General features: G+C 45.7%; 1 protein-coding gene across 4 annotated transcripts in view; it reads right to left on the reverse strand.

Annotated features, from left to right (window-relative positions):
* SH3GL2 (SH3 domain containing GRB2 like 2, endophilin A1) overlaps nt 1-11996 on the reverse strand; it is a 582274-nt gene extending 570278 nt beyond the window's left edge. Inside the window, exon 1 of one of the 4 annotated variants that reach the window (XM_085634744.1) lies at nt 11376-11996. Coding sequence is in view for 1 of the 4 variants with exons in the window: in XM_085634770.1 (XP_085490896.1) it covers nt 8915-8959 (45 nt within the window). In the remaining 3 variants the exon portion in view is untranslated. Of the gene's footprint in view, nt 1-6790; nt 6812-8914; nt 9172-11375 lie in introns of those variants that run through there. The other 3 variants (XM_085634763.1, XM_085634770.1, XM_085634753.1) reach the window with 3 other exon arrangements.
* Between the last annotated feature and the right edge of the window lie 4579 nt (nt 11997-16575).

A 16575-nucleotide genomic window follows, 5' to 3' on the forward strand; every position in this document is an offset into this window, starting at 1 on the left:
GTAGATTCCCTGGCTTGTTTTTCAGTGCTCCTTGTTCCGTATGTATACCTCCAGTCCTGTCCTTGTTTATGTGCAAATTCTTTCTGTTCTATTTCAGTTTTACAGTTCCGTTTTTGCTTCATATAAATCAGTCCTGCTTTTTCTGAGCCCCTTTTCTGCATTCAGTTCAGTCAGTCAAAGACTTAATTCGATTTTACAAAAGTAAAATCATAAAAGCATACAAGGATAAAAACATTGCATCAGGTATTACATAGATAAATATATGACCACAACAACACCATTAAAAACAATTAAAATCATACAGAGGTACATGATAAAACACATCAGAAAAGAAACTCAGTAACAAACATCCTAATATTACCACATTCCAGATAAAAGTCAATTCATATAGCAATCTGGACTAGATTTAAAAAGTCAGGGATTAGGGGCCTAGTGATTAATGCTTAAAACCTCAGACAGGTATCGTGACACGTGAAAACAAATTTTGGGTGTCGCTAAAAGGCTATAGATATAATAAAGCAGGTTTAGCCTGTCTGAAATGGTAGCCTGTCTGATATTCAGGGTTAAAAGAAGTGGTCTTAAAAACTTATGATGCAGGGTCTTAAAACTAGGGTGAAAAAGTACAACGTGTAAGGTGCCGCAAATGGAGACCTGGTCACAAATACATGGTGGCAAGTCTGCATTCTTAAACCAGGAGCCCTCTGGAAAAATCAGCTGATGATATATACCCAGCCTAAAATAGGTCAATAAACAGCGTTGATGGCCTGCCATTTCAAGAAGAAGATACGGTTCAATCATTGGAACGGTTTCGACCATGGCAAAATTATGGTATGTCTGTTTGGCCAACGCAGGAGCTTCCCTCTTGCCTGACATCCTGAGATGAAAAGCCTGTCTTAACCAGACAACATCATGTTTCCTAAAACCTTCTGGGTTTTAGAAAAACTCAGGCCTCCAATAGACATTGAGATTTTCCTTCACATAACACAACCATGGTATATTGGACGTATTATTTAAATTCAGACAATCCCAAATAACTAGCCTGCTATGGCTAAGTTCCTCCTTTAGCCAGACTGCACACCAAAGTAAAACTGATGTAGGTGGATAAAATTAGCAATATAGCTCAACACAAGCTCTTCGTGTAAAATCTCAGAGGGCGTACACTGCCCAAAGCCAAAGAGACCCCTTAAAAATGTATTCTCCTCCAACAGGATAGGGGTTATATTAACATAGCCCCAGAACTCACAACCAAACGTAGAAATAGGGACACATTTCGCTCAATAAATGTCAAGCATAATTTTCAACGGCTTCTGGCCCAGACGAGAAGAGAAATTGACACTGGCACAGGCCCTTTTAAGGCTTCCAACATTCTTTTTTAATAATGGTTGCCAACTAAGACCCGAGTCGATTAAAATCCCCAAATAAGTGAAGGTATCCACCTTGCCTAAAACCTGACCCTGCACCACAAACTAGAGCTTTTAGTGTTGTTCAGATGCAGGACCATAAAGTGAGATTTCTTAAAATTGGTGAGTAGGTCTGAACTATCCATAAAATTGATTAAAATGTCTAACATCCGCTGAAGACTTCTAGCAGTGCGAGCGTTCAGGACTGCATCTTTTGCATATAAAAGAGCTGGAAGGGTTCTCCCCCAGCTCTTGGTACATCTTGATCCTGGACAGAAGGTACCCTCTCTGGACGATTGATATATATGATAAAAAGGAAGGATGCCCTAGATACAACCCTGCTGGACTCCCGTTTTCAGATCATAGTGCTTGATGCATTCGCCGTTGCTACCGAATCGAACGGAGTCCGTCAGACAAAAATGAAGGTCTTTAAGACAGACAACCAAAGAGTAGTCCACCCCCATGGACCCCCAGCTCTGCCCAGCGCTTCTCCCGGTTGCCCTTATCAGAGGCCGAGCTGAGGTCCACGAAGGTAAGGATCCCCTCTTTGCGCTGACATATTTATTTATTACTAGATGTAGATTTAGATTCTGCTCCACTGTACCCCTGCTGGGCCTAAACCCATATTTTAGGTCAGATAATAGCTTATGGTCATCATCCCACTGGGTTAATCTCTTTCAAATGAACAGTCCAATGATTTCACCTCCACGTCAATTAACGAAACAAGTCTGTAGCAAGTAGGACTACTTCTGTCATGCTTCTTGAATAGAGGCACTATCACGGAATTACGCCACGCCTCAGGCAAAGAGGAGATGAGAGCAGCATTGATATGGAGGGTAAGTGAAGGGGTCCAAAAGTCCACAAGGGACCTAAACAGGTCACCCGGGACCCCATTGACCTCATCCCAGTATAATGTCAACAAACACCATGCATCAGCAGTGGCAGCAGGGACTCTGAATCCTGACCCTGATACAGGGCGGGAAAATGGTCCTCCCAGGCCAGAGCCGGAAATTGCACTGCCTGGTCAGACACCTATTCTTCTTTAAAGAATGGTTGGTTGACCACCTTCCAAAATATGGTGCCATCTTTCAGGGTACGGATTGTGAGGAGATCCCCCCACAGCTCTTTTTTAACTCCAGCTTTCCATGTTTTAAAGCAGCTCTATATTTGGCGGTCTTCTCTTTCACTTCCTCAGGGTTGCAGGATTATTTTTTTGTGAATCTAAGAGTGCCTTGCGCGCCACCGTATCATTCTTATCAAACCAACAACTTGGGTCAGGGGGTCCTGCCTGCCCAGGCCTCAGGAGTGAAGAATTGGCGTGGGTACACACTGTGTCAAAAGCCCTCTGCATGCTACCACAAGGGGCCTCTTCATCCAGGCATATCTGGAATTCAGACTGACAAGTCGTAACCAGCTTGGCGAAAAAACAATTCGGGAATGACTTTGCCCCACTTTAGCCTAACCCCCTAATCTTTAAGGGTGACAGGAACTCCAAAAGAACTGTGAATCTACCTGCTTCTTGTCCCAGTAGAAACTAGAAAACAAGAATTAGCATATCCAATAGGTCTCACCTTTGGGACCTTAAAAGTGTTTAGCCATTAAACAGTTGCATAACTAAATACTTATAAGGTCCCAAAAGCGAGACCTATTGGCTATGCAAAGCGGCCAGTGATCGTGAAAGTGATCACGATCATGATCAAACATCAAAGCGGCGAAAGTAATCGCGGTAAAGCGCGGCGCGCGCGCCCGCACTGTAGCTTTAGGCTGGCCTGGTAGCACTTTTTGGAGCCCTCTCAATAAGTCTCACCAGACCAGCGCATGCGCTGGGTCAGGCGAGACCTAAAAAGGAGGTTATGATCACTAGAGACATTCCGATTCACTGAGAAGGTTTTTAAGGAAGAAAACAAGCCAGAAGAAACATATACTTTGTCTATAGGAGAACCAGACCCCGTGCCCTTAAAGGTCGGGCACTGTTGCCGGAGAGCAAGTTCCCAACACTCAACAAGCTAACCAGACCCTGAAACGTGTGCTTAAATTGGACTTGATTCTGAGATTCAACCTCAGAGTCTGTCGCATGGGACAGATAACAGTTTCCACAGGGGTGAATATTAAAACTTCAGTGATCATCAGAATAGTGTGTCTGCAAGGATGAGAGAAAAAAAAAAGGATTTAAAAACAAAAAAAAACACGAAGAAATGCCACTACATCATTAGACTCCTTCTCATGAATTGGATTATATATGTTTATACATAATATTTTAGTATGGTTACATTCTAAAAAAGGAGAACCCTGAGTATGTGAGGGGAGTTACAAGGGTTCATTTCCATCATGTGTCAGATCTAACTTAACAAAGGTCACAAGACCCCCACTTGCTCCTTGTGTTTGCTCAGCAAAGGAAGTATAACCATCAAGGTGAATGCATTCAGTTCCTCTCGATCCGCTCTCTTTGTCCTCTCTAGTGATTGTGTTTCAATCTTAATAGTTTTCACCGAGTGTGCCTGTTAGTTCTAAGGCTTGGAGCCTCTTTCACAAGAGAGTCACTCAGCGCTCTTTCCAAAGAGCTGTTGGGTGTCTTCCAAGACTCAGATTGACTGCTCCTTGCCTGCTCTGGTTTCCATGTTTCTTTTCTGGCTTTCTTGGTCCTTCCCTCTGAGCGCGCCCTTTCCTCCATTAGTGGATCTCCGATTCCATGTGCCCGGTACACTAACCACATCTAGATCTCCCCTGCCCCAGTTCTCCTTCCCTGAGCTTCCAGCTATTTCTTCTCTGTGAGCCGAATATTCTGGCAAAAGGCCAATTTCTCAAGATACAGAGCCTCATTCTGGGGAGACTAGAAGTCCAAAAGGCTCTGGTTGTGGGCGAGACCATCCCCTTGACCCGAAGTATATTTTGCTGGGTATTGCGGGGGACGTAGATGTTCCTAGGGCTCAATTTCTGTTGCTAGTCGTGGCAAAGCGGGATGTGGCAAGACACTGAGGGGCGCCGAGGCTCTGGCATTGTCGGAATCGAAAAGGAGGATGGATTTGTATATGGTGGCCGAGACGGTTGTACACAGTCTTAGGGGTTGCCCTTGTAAATCCTACAAGATATGGGGCGGATGGTGGCAATACTATAATATTCCTCTTTCACATGGGGCGGCGATTTCCCCGATTTGATTGTGTTGGTGCAGAATTCGAGAATGTCGCTGGACCCATGATTGGGGTTCTTCTTTTGGTACTATGCAGATGTTATGACATTGTCCTACTGGCATTACTGGTGTGGGTGTGGGTGCTCACGAGGCCTCCTTCATGTTTTTTCTGTTAATGTTTGTTGCCCGTTTGGCACCTTAGAATGAGTCTATTGCAATGCCTCAATACCGCTGTAAAACTCAAAATCAGTAAAGATATTTTTTTCTTTTTAAAGTCCTTAAGGCTCAATTGTACATCAGAAGGGGGACAGTTTTCTTCAGTTTACCTAATGCGCTTCCTAGCCCTGTGGGGCTAGCTCGCCTCCATTTAAATGCCTTAAAGCTATACAATAAATTCTAAAATATTATTCAAAAACTGCTTTGAAAGCTCAGTATGGAACTGTGACACAAGTGAAAGGTGAAGGGATCATGCTATGACGTCCATGTAGTCAATCTTTGGTGAAGTCAGATCACCTGGGAATAGGATCGGTTCGAGTGAGATCACATGGTTTTGCTTGTCAGTGTCCCCTGCAGTTACCTGCATCTGTTCCACACAAGAGTTACCATCGTCTTAACAGGTATAACTTGTTTTGGGACGGCTGCGGCAGGGTTTCTGTGCCACAGGTATTTCGAACAGCTCCTACCCGCAGGCATTCACTGAAAACTGTAAATGTCACGTGATCCACTCAGTGTGCGAAGTAAACAGCGTTGGCTTTTTTATCTGCAGCCCCCTTCCGCACACACACACTTCCACTATGTTTCAGTGCTAAATCTAGGTCATTTTGGGTGCAAAAAATGTTGTTGACGTGACCATTTCATTTTCTGGGCCTTAAAGAGGCCACCAAGTGTAGGAAAAAAAAGTTCTCTTTACCCAGTTCTGTATACCTATCAATTGCCAGCAGTAACAATTTTAGAACCTTGATTATATCAGCTGGGTTATAAGATGAACTGAGACATCATTCACCGGAGGGTCCCTTTAATATATTAGTGACAGCAAATGGAGGGCCTCTCACTATCAAAGCAGTGCTCCATCTCGCCTGGTGCATTTAAGACCCTTTAAGGCAATTGAAAAAAGTTGCAGTGACACCACACGCAACGCACTGTGTCAAAAGATAAAACATAGCACCGAAAGACCAAAAGCGCAACTGCAAAAGCATTACAACATTGCATTATTAAAACACATCTGCCTATGCCCATCGGGCTAAAAACAGACCAAAGAAATCCTTAAAATGAGACCAGGGCGGAATCCAACGCATGTATTGGTTTTATAAAGCGCTTACTACCACTGATGAGGCGTCAAAGCTCTTTTTGGCGAGTAGCACGCTGCTCCAGAACCCAAAAAGGATTGGTGGTGGATTAGTATAGGGAAACTTGAGTTAATTTGAGCAGTGGACATGTGAGTCTGTTAGTTGGATTGAAAGGGATAGTTGGGCGGGGGATAGAAGAGGGAAGAGTCTAGAAAGTGTTCATTGGGAGATCACAGCAGTAAGATGAGGTTTGGGATGAGTATAAGGAGAGGTGGAGGAGGGATGACCATCTTAGAAATGGTTATGGGCAGGGCTCGAGTCGGGGTACCACGCGGGTGGACGGCGTCCCCCCGCTTATTTTACCGGGAGCTCGATAACTGGAGCAAATGAAGCCACACATTCACTCTTTGGCCGCTCTGGGGCGAGATCGGAGCTCATTGAGAACGCTGCTCATGCGCTGGCTTCTCTGATGCAATCGCATCTAAGGGGTAAGCGAGGGGAGGAAATAAGTCTGATGGTGCAAGCCAGCTTTCGTGACGTCACTTCCTGTCGTGACGTCAGCGTCCCCCCACCTCTTTTTTTAGGACTTGTTCCCTGGTTATGGGGATCATAGTAGTAAAATTAGTTTTGGGACGAGAAAGAGGGATAGGTGAGGGAAGAATTTAGAAGGGCTGTTTGGGACATTATAGTATTAAAATGAGGTTTAGGGTGACCCAAGTAGGGATAGAGGGGGGGGGGGGAGCCTACAAAGGGTTATTTTGGAGATCATAGTAGTAGAATGAGGTTTGGGATGAGTCACAGTGGAGGTAGAGGGTATAAACATTTAATGTGAATATAGTCATCTAGATATGTGCATTTCTTGATATAAATATGTATAATATGTACTAATTTATCTATATTTATTAGTTAAGCACCAGGAATGACTTGCTGACCTATGCTGACTGAAAAAGGTGCAAAATAAAAGTAAGGCGTCTCACCGGAGGAACAAAAAATCACACAGCCCGCCCTCCTTGTTGGAAGCGCCTTATATGCGTTGTGAGACCGCAGCATATCCCCGGCTGACCCTACATACAAGTGTGTGGAGCGGGCTGCGCCGCAGCAAGGGCTCCCGTCCACTGCAGAGCAACCCAGCAGCCACCCGACACCCGCTTAATAATGCAGTTGCTGAGCGCTGCACAGGCCGGCTCTGAATGGACAGGGTTCAAAGAGACCACGGGAGACACCGAGGAAGAGGAGGGAGGCAACGCAACGGTTCATGGCGCTCCGTGAGACCTGCAGGTGTGTCTGTGTAACCACACATGGGCTGTAAACCGGCCTGTCTAGTTGTGCGTAAATCTATGCTGTAAAGTCATGGCGTTGCCGTTAGTGATAACAAGTGAAGATCCTGCAATGGCATCACTGTACATTATGCACCCCGCATGTCATCAGTGTCCGAATGGCACACTTGTATCTGTTTCATAATGCGCTCTTGTAATGCCATCATAGTCCAAGATTCACGCCTGTAACGTTATCAGAGTGCACGCTTGTAACTTCATCACTGCACATGACGCACGCTTGTAATTTCTTAATGCACGCTAGTAATTTCATTACAGTCCATAATGCACGCTCGTAGTTTCACTGTAATGCACGCTTGTAATTCCTTCATACTCCACGATGCACGCTTGTAATTTCACTATAATGCACGCTTGTAATTTCATCATACTCCATGATGCACGTTTGTAATTTCACTATAATGCACGCTTGTAATTTCATCATACTCCACGATGCACGCTTGTAATTTCACTATAATGCACGCTTGTAATTTCATCATACTCCATGATGCACGCTTGTAATTTCACTATAATGCACGCTTGTAATTCCTTCATACTCCACGATGCACGCTTGTAATTTCACTATAATGCACGCTTGTAATTTCATCATACTCCATGATGCCCGCTTGTAATTTCACTATAATACACGCTTGTAATTTCATCATACTCCACGATGCCCGCTTGTAATTTCACTATAATACACGCTTGTAATTTCATCATACTCCATGATGCACGCTTGTAATTTCACTATAATGCACGCTTGTAATTTCATCATACTCCACGATGCACGCTTGTAATTTCACTATAATGCACGCTTGTAATTTCATCATACTCCATGATGCACGCTTGTAATTTCACTATAATGCACGCTTGTAATTTCATCATACTCCACGATGCACGCTTGTAATTTCATCATAATGCACGCTTCGAATTTCATAATTGTTCAAAATACATGTATGTCATGTATAGGCACAAAGTCAAACACCACATGGATTTACACATATATCGGGGATTTGCACAGCGCTGACATGCTAGACATACAACGAGTGCACGAAGCAGGTGAAACATAGATATCTTATATACATCGACAAACTTCCACTTACACGATCAGTAAATGTGGACTACTACACATGTCAGCAGTCCGGTCCACCCTGTGGTCGCCTTGACGCAGAATCAGGGTGATTACAGTAAAAAATAACAAAACGTTATGTGTACAAAACCAACATTTTGCAGGCTACCCATGCCAGCGTGTTCCTTACGGAAGGAGACCTTCCCCGTCCCACTTTTCCGTCACAGTCAGTAAATAAGGAAGCCAAGAGTGAACCGGCATGACTGCCTCGAACCTGTGACCAACACTGCCGCGCAGGGCAGGTGCAGTAACAGTTGACGTGATGTAACAACAAGCCACGGTGTGTCTGTGGCATCCTCTCTGCCTTCCAGTGCGAATAACTGGCTACTAAACACCCAACCGCACCAGAAAAAGCACTAAACACACCACATATCTACCCCTTAAACCCCATTCCTTTTAGTGCATCCATTGAGGTGCCATGTGGAGCACACACGGCACCCTCCCAACGCAAGGACAACCAGATCTCTGCGCATCCATCCTGGCAGCAGGCAATGCAGCAAAGCAAATCACCTTCAGAGCTCAAGTTCAACAAGGGGCAACTTCATCAGCTGCGAGCAATGCAGCAGCTCGCCAGGGGAGGAGGCGACCTTCCATGCAGGGGATGCCAGAGGACAACACGCAGAGGACAGACAGACAGCATCTGCAGGCCGAGCCCACCGTACCTGAGTGGCTTTGTGGAATTGCTTTTTCAGCCCTGCCACCGACATTGTGCCTGGAGCGACCAACGAGCCTGTGCCGTGCTGCCCGGATCCCGCCTGCACTCCGGTGCTCTGCAGCGCCTTCTCCTCGCCGCCTGCTGTTGCTGGGTGAGAGCGCAGGCGGGCGGACCGATTGCAGGGGGAGGGGGGTTTCTCGTCCTTTTCTCGCTCTCTCCTAGGTCTGCCTAATCCCTCGTTATCAAATACCCATCTTAATGCAGGAACACCCTGACGTCACAGATGGGAAACCAGCCTCTTAAAGGGGAAGCAATCAGTCCGGCGGCCGATCCCTTCCGTCATCCTGCAGGGATATCCCATAGGATAATTATCTGTCTGCATCATTACACCTGTGAGGGAATCAGTGTGTTACTACAGGGCACCGCGCGACGCTGGGCTACGGGCGAGCAGCCGGCGCGGGGCCCAGGCTGCTCTTAACATATACCATCAAAATAATCTCTTCACAAGTAGAAATAGTGAAAGCGTCGGGGAAAGCCAGGGCGAATGGCAGAGAAGGAAGCCGATAAGTAAATGCCGTATGAGTGAAACTCGAAAAATTCTCTTTTTTCCCTCAGAGACCGAAACAACGAACACTTTCATAATTGTAAGGTTGCGCTCCTTCCCTGGCTGACCTTGGTATAGTTAAACTAAAACTGAAGGGAACCTTAGTCCACAAAACCCTGCCAATTCTTTGCGTACACAATGAGTACTTTACATGGGAAGGTACTGGAAAGGTCGAGGCACGCGCATTTCTTTCTTATTAGTCATTTTTGTATCACTAATGGAATTGTGTTAAATGTGGGCATGCATGAAATGGTAACTACATAAACTGCAGACCTACACACGTTAAGTGTGAGAATTTCAGCCTCTCTTCAGTGGTGCTGGAACTATATTCAGAGTGGGGGTGCTGCCATCAATGTTACGTCACTGAAGTCATAGAGGCTGTGACCAATCCAAGTGATGCACAAAGTGTTTCAAATGAGTCACACCCATTGGACAGAAGAATGCTGGGTGAGTAGTGTGTTGCCAATGGTGCATCTGGAGCATATAGTCCCAAATATATCACTTAAGTATGGTGCGCTAAGGTACTCAGGGCATAGCTACACAGGTTCAGGGGGTACCATGACCCAGAGCCCTGAGGGGCCTCATTGAACCCTGACAATGCTGTATAATACTACCCCATAGCCTAACACAAGGACTACCCTATACGCCCACCGGGACTAGGCTCATCGACACCAATAAACACACAAATGTCCTGTGGGACTCATTCAAGGTGGAAGACCACTTTGCGACGTAGAGGAATCCAATAATTATTAAACAACACATTTCTCCATACAACCAATGTTTGTAAGACACTGGAGACCAAACCGTAAATAAATCCACAAATACAGTTATTTCTGTCAATTGTATATATTAGATACTATACATATTGCTGTTCGCATCCAGTCAAAGGTGTATCAAGTGCAGATGAAGCAGTGCTCAGACGTGGAACAATATTTACAAGTATATATACATAAAGACACTGCGCAAACCCCTGGTTTCACATAGTATTCTTTGTTATACACTTGGGGGGGATGTGCCGCATACCACAGTGGCCCCTATTACAATAATTTTGCTCAACAAAAACCAAGGGGAGGGTTTGTCGATGTTTCGACCTAGTGTAAGTTAAGGGATCTTATCAGGACCAAGTCACCTGACTCTTCAAACTGCAAGTGAAGAGACAGAAAACAGATAATATCCTTAGTCTCCATATTTTATCAATAAACACACGACACAAGTGTATTTTAACCAGAAAACGACTCACCACCATGTGAAATAGGGTTGAGCCTCTGACAACAATTGCACAGTAATCACGTTAATGTCCAAAATTCTATATAAGAGAGTATGAGAAGGATTCAATGCATTCATTTTCAGTGCGCCCCCTTCTTCACCTCGTAGTGTGTGCTTTAGTACAAACTATTATGCCAGAAGTGCCCTGAATATGATGCCAATCTCAGATGCATACAAACCATGGCCAACAGCCCCAAGCAATCCTTGTAATTTACACTGACATATGTCAATCCCTGGGTGTGGCAGGTGGGTGCAAGGTGTTCGCTTAGTAAAACATTACTCGACTCTGTGATGTTCTTGTGAGAGAAACTCATTTCACCAACTATACTTCAAACACATATAGCCCTCAAGTGCCAACATGCCAGACCAACTATGAGGATAGTGCCCACAAGTAAACATAAGCCCCCACATGTAGGTAATTCCCAAAAACATCCGAAAAATGTGATTGTCACTGTATCTCATATCCAAAGCAAGCCACAAATCACCTGATGAAGTAATCCTAAAGATGTGAACGTAGTTAGTCATTATAGTCATCATCAAATATGCCCATAATACTCGGCGTCCCATCTACAGTCACCCCTGAGACATCAACACTTACCGTGAGCAGTAAATGCCTCTGCTTCACTATACGCCGCCCTGTATCCGGCGCATGTGAAGAAGCCGGGTTCCCTCTCTCCAATGTACTCTGGAACCCTCGGCCGATGAACCGTTTGTACCTGCTTTAGAAGTGTAGAGGGGATAAATAACTCATTAGGTCAGATTCACAGGCTCAAGGAATCAGGACTCCGAAGAATCACAGACTCCAGTTTTCCAATTTAGTGGGTTTATTACAAAGCCAAAAATGACTAGACATACAGGCACCTCAAGACGAGGTTGTAGAAATACATCGGAACTAATACAAATCCGAACCTGCGCACAAAAGTCTCTCCCTGGAACATGAAAAATATGTCAATTTCCCAAAACAGAAGGCAGGCAATGATTGCCCCCACGTCAAGATCAGTCTTCATTTGAGGTTTGTAAGTAAAAAGCATTAGTCTGTCCATACACTACTACTAATGTGACATCCCTACTTAGCATTTCCCGGGCAAGTTAGGAAAAGGTGTCAGCGCGTGAAGACTTCCTAAGAAGTGCACTCACGTTGTATGGGTCAAGTAGCCAAAGGCTACAGTGCTCGGTCTAAGATGCTCCTTCCCTCTCTATCGATCTCCTCTCGTCTCCTAACTTCATCCCCGGGCCACTGTTCCTAATTCAAAATACCAAATTATAGAACACGCCCATTAGATATCGTTCGATCGCCTCATCCCTCTGGACGCCTCCTCATAGGTAGCTTTCCATTTAGTTTCGAAACTCCCAACTCCTGGCTATATGACCTTGATTCCCAGGCCTTCTTCAGTGAGAAAGAACACAGTCTCACATTATCAGCACTCCTTGAAACAACATATCCTCTCCTTCCTGAGCCTATCTCATAAAACAAAAGCGTTATTGTAACTAACAAAGACGGCTTTCTCCACCTGCAGCAGAAACGTGAGAACAGAACAAATCCAACGTGCACATGAACATTACGACTATGAGAGCCAGGGAAAATGCATTTCAGGCCTACAGAGATCGGCCAATATAAGAATGATGTCCATAGGACTTAAGGAACTCATGCATAAATTAATATTTTACTAAATACTTCTAAATTAACACATTATGTGAATACGTCAAATACATGAGCAATTGTAAGCAACCTATACAATCCTGTACATTAAAGATCAATTAACCACATCTGTGTGCAGACTTTAATATGGTGCACGTTTAAATCAATTCATTACATTTTAATGAGCAGACTTCATTAACCAGTTATAAACGAATACTAAGGGTTACATTATTCAGAACTCAACTGCCACGTTAATCTCTTCACATTGCACGAAACATTCTATCGTTTCACCTCTTCATATTATTACAATTCACATTCTAATGACTAAATGTTAAAATGTCAAAAGAATAAATGCAGGTGCAAACTACCCATGATTATGATGCACCCCTACAAATGAAAGAGACCATCACATGTCAGCAAGGGAAGACACAGCAGTCTTTCCTTGTCTCAGGACAGTCTAGACCACTAACTCCTCATGTTTATTTTGGAGGGACTACCAGAGCTCGGTGTATCTTTCCTACACTCCCTACCTGATCTAGCCTAAAGTTCTTGATTATGCAAAGGTAAAGGTGTGCACGGGCTAATTTAATATTCCACAGGGAACCTAAGATGTGTATTTCTTCTTTAACCATAATGGGTGGATTGAGGTTTGAAAATACAACCATTCCTACTCGACCCAGTCTGAAAACAATCCTTGCATACTAGCTTGACATGGTTGCAACCATACTAGGTTATGGTGCGTGTCTTATATACCAGCGATGTCGCTCATGTGTATAATGCAGAGCATTGCACACCACATATAACCATAGTCACATTGCCATATTCAGATATATAAACATTGTTGCACATGTGGTGGAGAATACAAAATCATGTTGGCAACACTACCCGAATACATATAAAAAAACTCCATCTATTCCATGGGTCTAAAAGCTTTATGACAATATTGACAAGCGCCTCAAGTCATTTGCATAATTCAACTCATTTTGGTGCTGGTAAGCATGTCCATCCGTTTGCATTCATGTAATTCCAAAAGTCCTGATATGTTGCAGCCTAGGATATCTGTGGATACCACTTCTGCCACCTGCCATTGTATTTCGTCTTCTGTGTGCTATATATAGTACCATACGATGGCGTGCCAGTGGTGCTCCCTCCACTTTACATCTGTTTTGCCATCTATCGTGTATGGCCATCTAATTTTTTTGTTTGAATTTGTTTATTGAATTTTACATTTTGGACAATTTAACAAGCATCATCAGATGCCACATGCATGCGCACACTGAGAAAAAAAAAGTTGACATATAATACAGTTCATCTGCATAGTAAGGACACGTATATCATGTTATTCGTGTGTCGCACGATGTGTATCTTATGTGACGACGCATTAGTAAACAGGGGAAATAAGAACTGGGACAAGGTTGTGCTGTACCACTTGGCAAATGATAGTCCCCCACCCGACGTGATGCTCCGCTGCACCCTCTGTGACGGGCGCTCCTACCGTGTTCGCACTCCCTCTGCATGTTTAAGATGTAGGATTCTAACTGCGGCTAGATGCACAAGTATAGTGTGACCTGGTTATGTGCGTGATGTGCATGGCGCTTGAGATCACATGAATCCCTGTATTATGAAGCACCCAGAGGCTCCCGGTTTACTCTGCACCAACCAAAGGGCCGTGCATGTCGATTATGTCATGGGGGGGTGGGTCTGGGTGGCTCCGGGTCGTCCTGGCAAGAATTCCGAAGGTCCATCAGTATCGCATCCCACACCGCTGCCAGTGGGAGCGTTCGAAGCCCTAGGGCATCCTCCCGGTGTAGTGCCACGCTTTCCGCTTGTGCCCAGCACGTCAACGACTGCAGCCAGGCTTTTATACTCAGCGGTCCCGGCGACTTCCAACGCCTATTGATTAGGCGCTTGGCAACAATGAGCCCAAGGTCTATAAATTGGGACGTTACTTTATGCTTCTTGGTTCACTGGTATAGGCCTAGCAAGCAGGTTTCCCAAGAGCACTCTACTGTGTGTCCCGTGCATTCAGCCAGATGCGTCTTGACTGCTCCCCAGTAAGAAGCAAGAGTTATGCATGCCCACAGCATGTGCTGAAGGTCTGCATCTATGAGTCTACATCTCGGGCACCTGGCATCTGTCCAGCTAAACTATCTGTTGATCTTGGCTGGAGTCATATACGCCCTTTGGGGAATGTAATATTGTATTAAACGGAACCGGGCATTCCTTGGGATGCGCATGGGTCCTTCTAGGATAGCCGTCCATTCACACTCGGTACACTGCCTCTTCAGGTCTGCGTCCCATCGCTGCCTGAGTGACGTTAGTGGTTGTGTCGAATGGGTTCATATGGACTCAGCGAACCATTTAGTGAGGTGCCTACCAGTGCCTAGTTCGCGGAGATATTGGATGGTGAGGTGTGTCATGGGTTCTTGAGTCATGTCTCCGCACAAGGCTCGCAACGCCTGTGTCAGTGTGGCGTATAGGAGAAATTGGCCTTGTGGTAGGGCGCTGTCTTCAGCTAACGTGTTGAATGGCACTAATTGCAGGTCCTGATACAGGTCTCCCAGGGTCAGTAACCCTGCAGCCTCCCAGGCGGTGAACTCTGCGGCGGAGACCACCCGGCGCAGTCCTGGCGTGCCAAGTATGGGCAGGGAGGGAGCATATGGAGTAGTCCCTTTCGTGAGCTTCAGGCAGTGGCAATAGCACTTATAGGCAACCGACGCCAGGGGCTGAACGGAGTCACCCCCCTCCTACAGGGGTGGAACAGGGCAGTGATTTGGGGTTGTGTGTAGCCGGGTCGTTGCGTGGCAGTGTCCACTAAATGTGTACCACTGATCCAACATGCCACCCATTGTAGCTACACTGCTAGATAATAGTGTTCCATGTTGGGGACGGCTAATCCGCCCGTGTCGATGGGCAGATAGAGTTTTGCAAGCCTTACCCTGCTGCGCGTACCATGCCATATGAACTGCCTCAGGTCACGCTCAAGCGTGTGGAAAAACATGGGTCAAATATATAGTGGTAGGTTAGTGAAATGGTAGAGCAGCCACAGAAGCACCACCATTTTCAGAAGTGCAATGCGGCCCATAGTGGCCAGCGGGAGGGTGTGCCAAAAAGTCATCTGCGATCTCACTGCCGTCGCGGCCTGCACAAGGTTGTCCTCCAAAAGGTCGTCGGATTCAAGGTAAATGCGGATGCCCAGCTAGCGAAATGCTGACCGCTGCCATTGCACTGGTATACCACCCAGCACTAATTCTGGATCAGGGGTCGCCTCGACGAACGGGTATAGGCACAACTTCCCCCAATTGACCTGGAGCTCTGAAAAGGAGGCAAACTCCAGCAGTGCTCTCTCAACCGCTGCACTTGGCCAACGCACATCTCAGAGATATACCAGCAGGTCATCAGCATATAGGGAAACTGCATGCGTGCCATTGCCCAGGTTGATGCCCCACCAGTCTGGGGGAGAGACTCAGCCAGTGGTTCAATGGCAAGCGAAAACAGCAGCTGGGAGAGCGAACACCTCTGTCTCTTCGTGCCACGTTCGATTGGGATCGCCTTAGACACATAGGGACCTGTCCTAATTTTGGCTGTGGGTTGCCTAACTTAACCAGGCCCAGGAACTTTTCACCCAGCCTGTATTTGTTAAGGGCGGCGAATAAATAGTCCCACTCTAGAGTGTTGAACGCTTTCTCCAAATTGAGAACTAGGCAACCTGAGTGTGTCCAGTTCTCGCTGGAGTAACATGCCACTCGGAAGAAAAGACTTTTGTTCAGTGATGTGCAGCGGGTGGGTACAAAGCCATTTTCGTCTCTGTGCACTGATTGCGGTACCAATGGAGTTAGTCTACACACTAATATCTTGGCCAACACCTTGTAATCAGTGTTCAACAGTGCCAACGGCCTGTAGGAGCCTAACTGCTCCCGGTCTCTGTCTGGCTTATGGAGTGAGCCCAGTAGTGACTCGCAGAGCGACTCCGGGAGGATAGGCACCACTTGTGCGCTATGGTACACCAACAGCAGGTGCGGGGCCAGGATCACTTGATATGCTTTTTAATACTCAGCTGGAAAGCCATCAGGGCCTAGCACCTTGCTGGTTGTCAGTGCCAGTATGGCTGCTTGTACCTCAGAAAGCGTGATCAGCTCCTCTAGTTCCGCCCTCTGTT

This window comes from Triturus cristatus, chromosome 2_1 (assembly GCF_964204655.1).
Source record: "Triturus cristatus chromosome 2_1, aTriCri1.1, whole genome shotgun sequence".
NCBI classification, from domain to species: domain Eukaryota; kingdom Metazoa; phylum Chordata; class Amphibia; order Caudata; family Salamandridae; genus Triturus; species Triturus cristatus.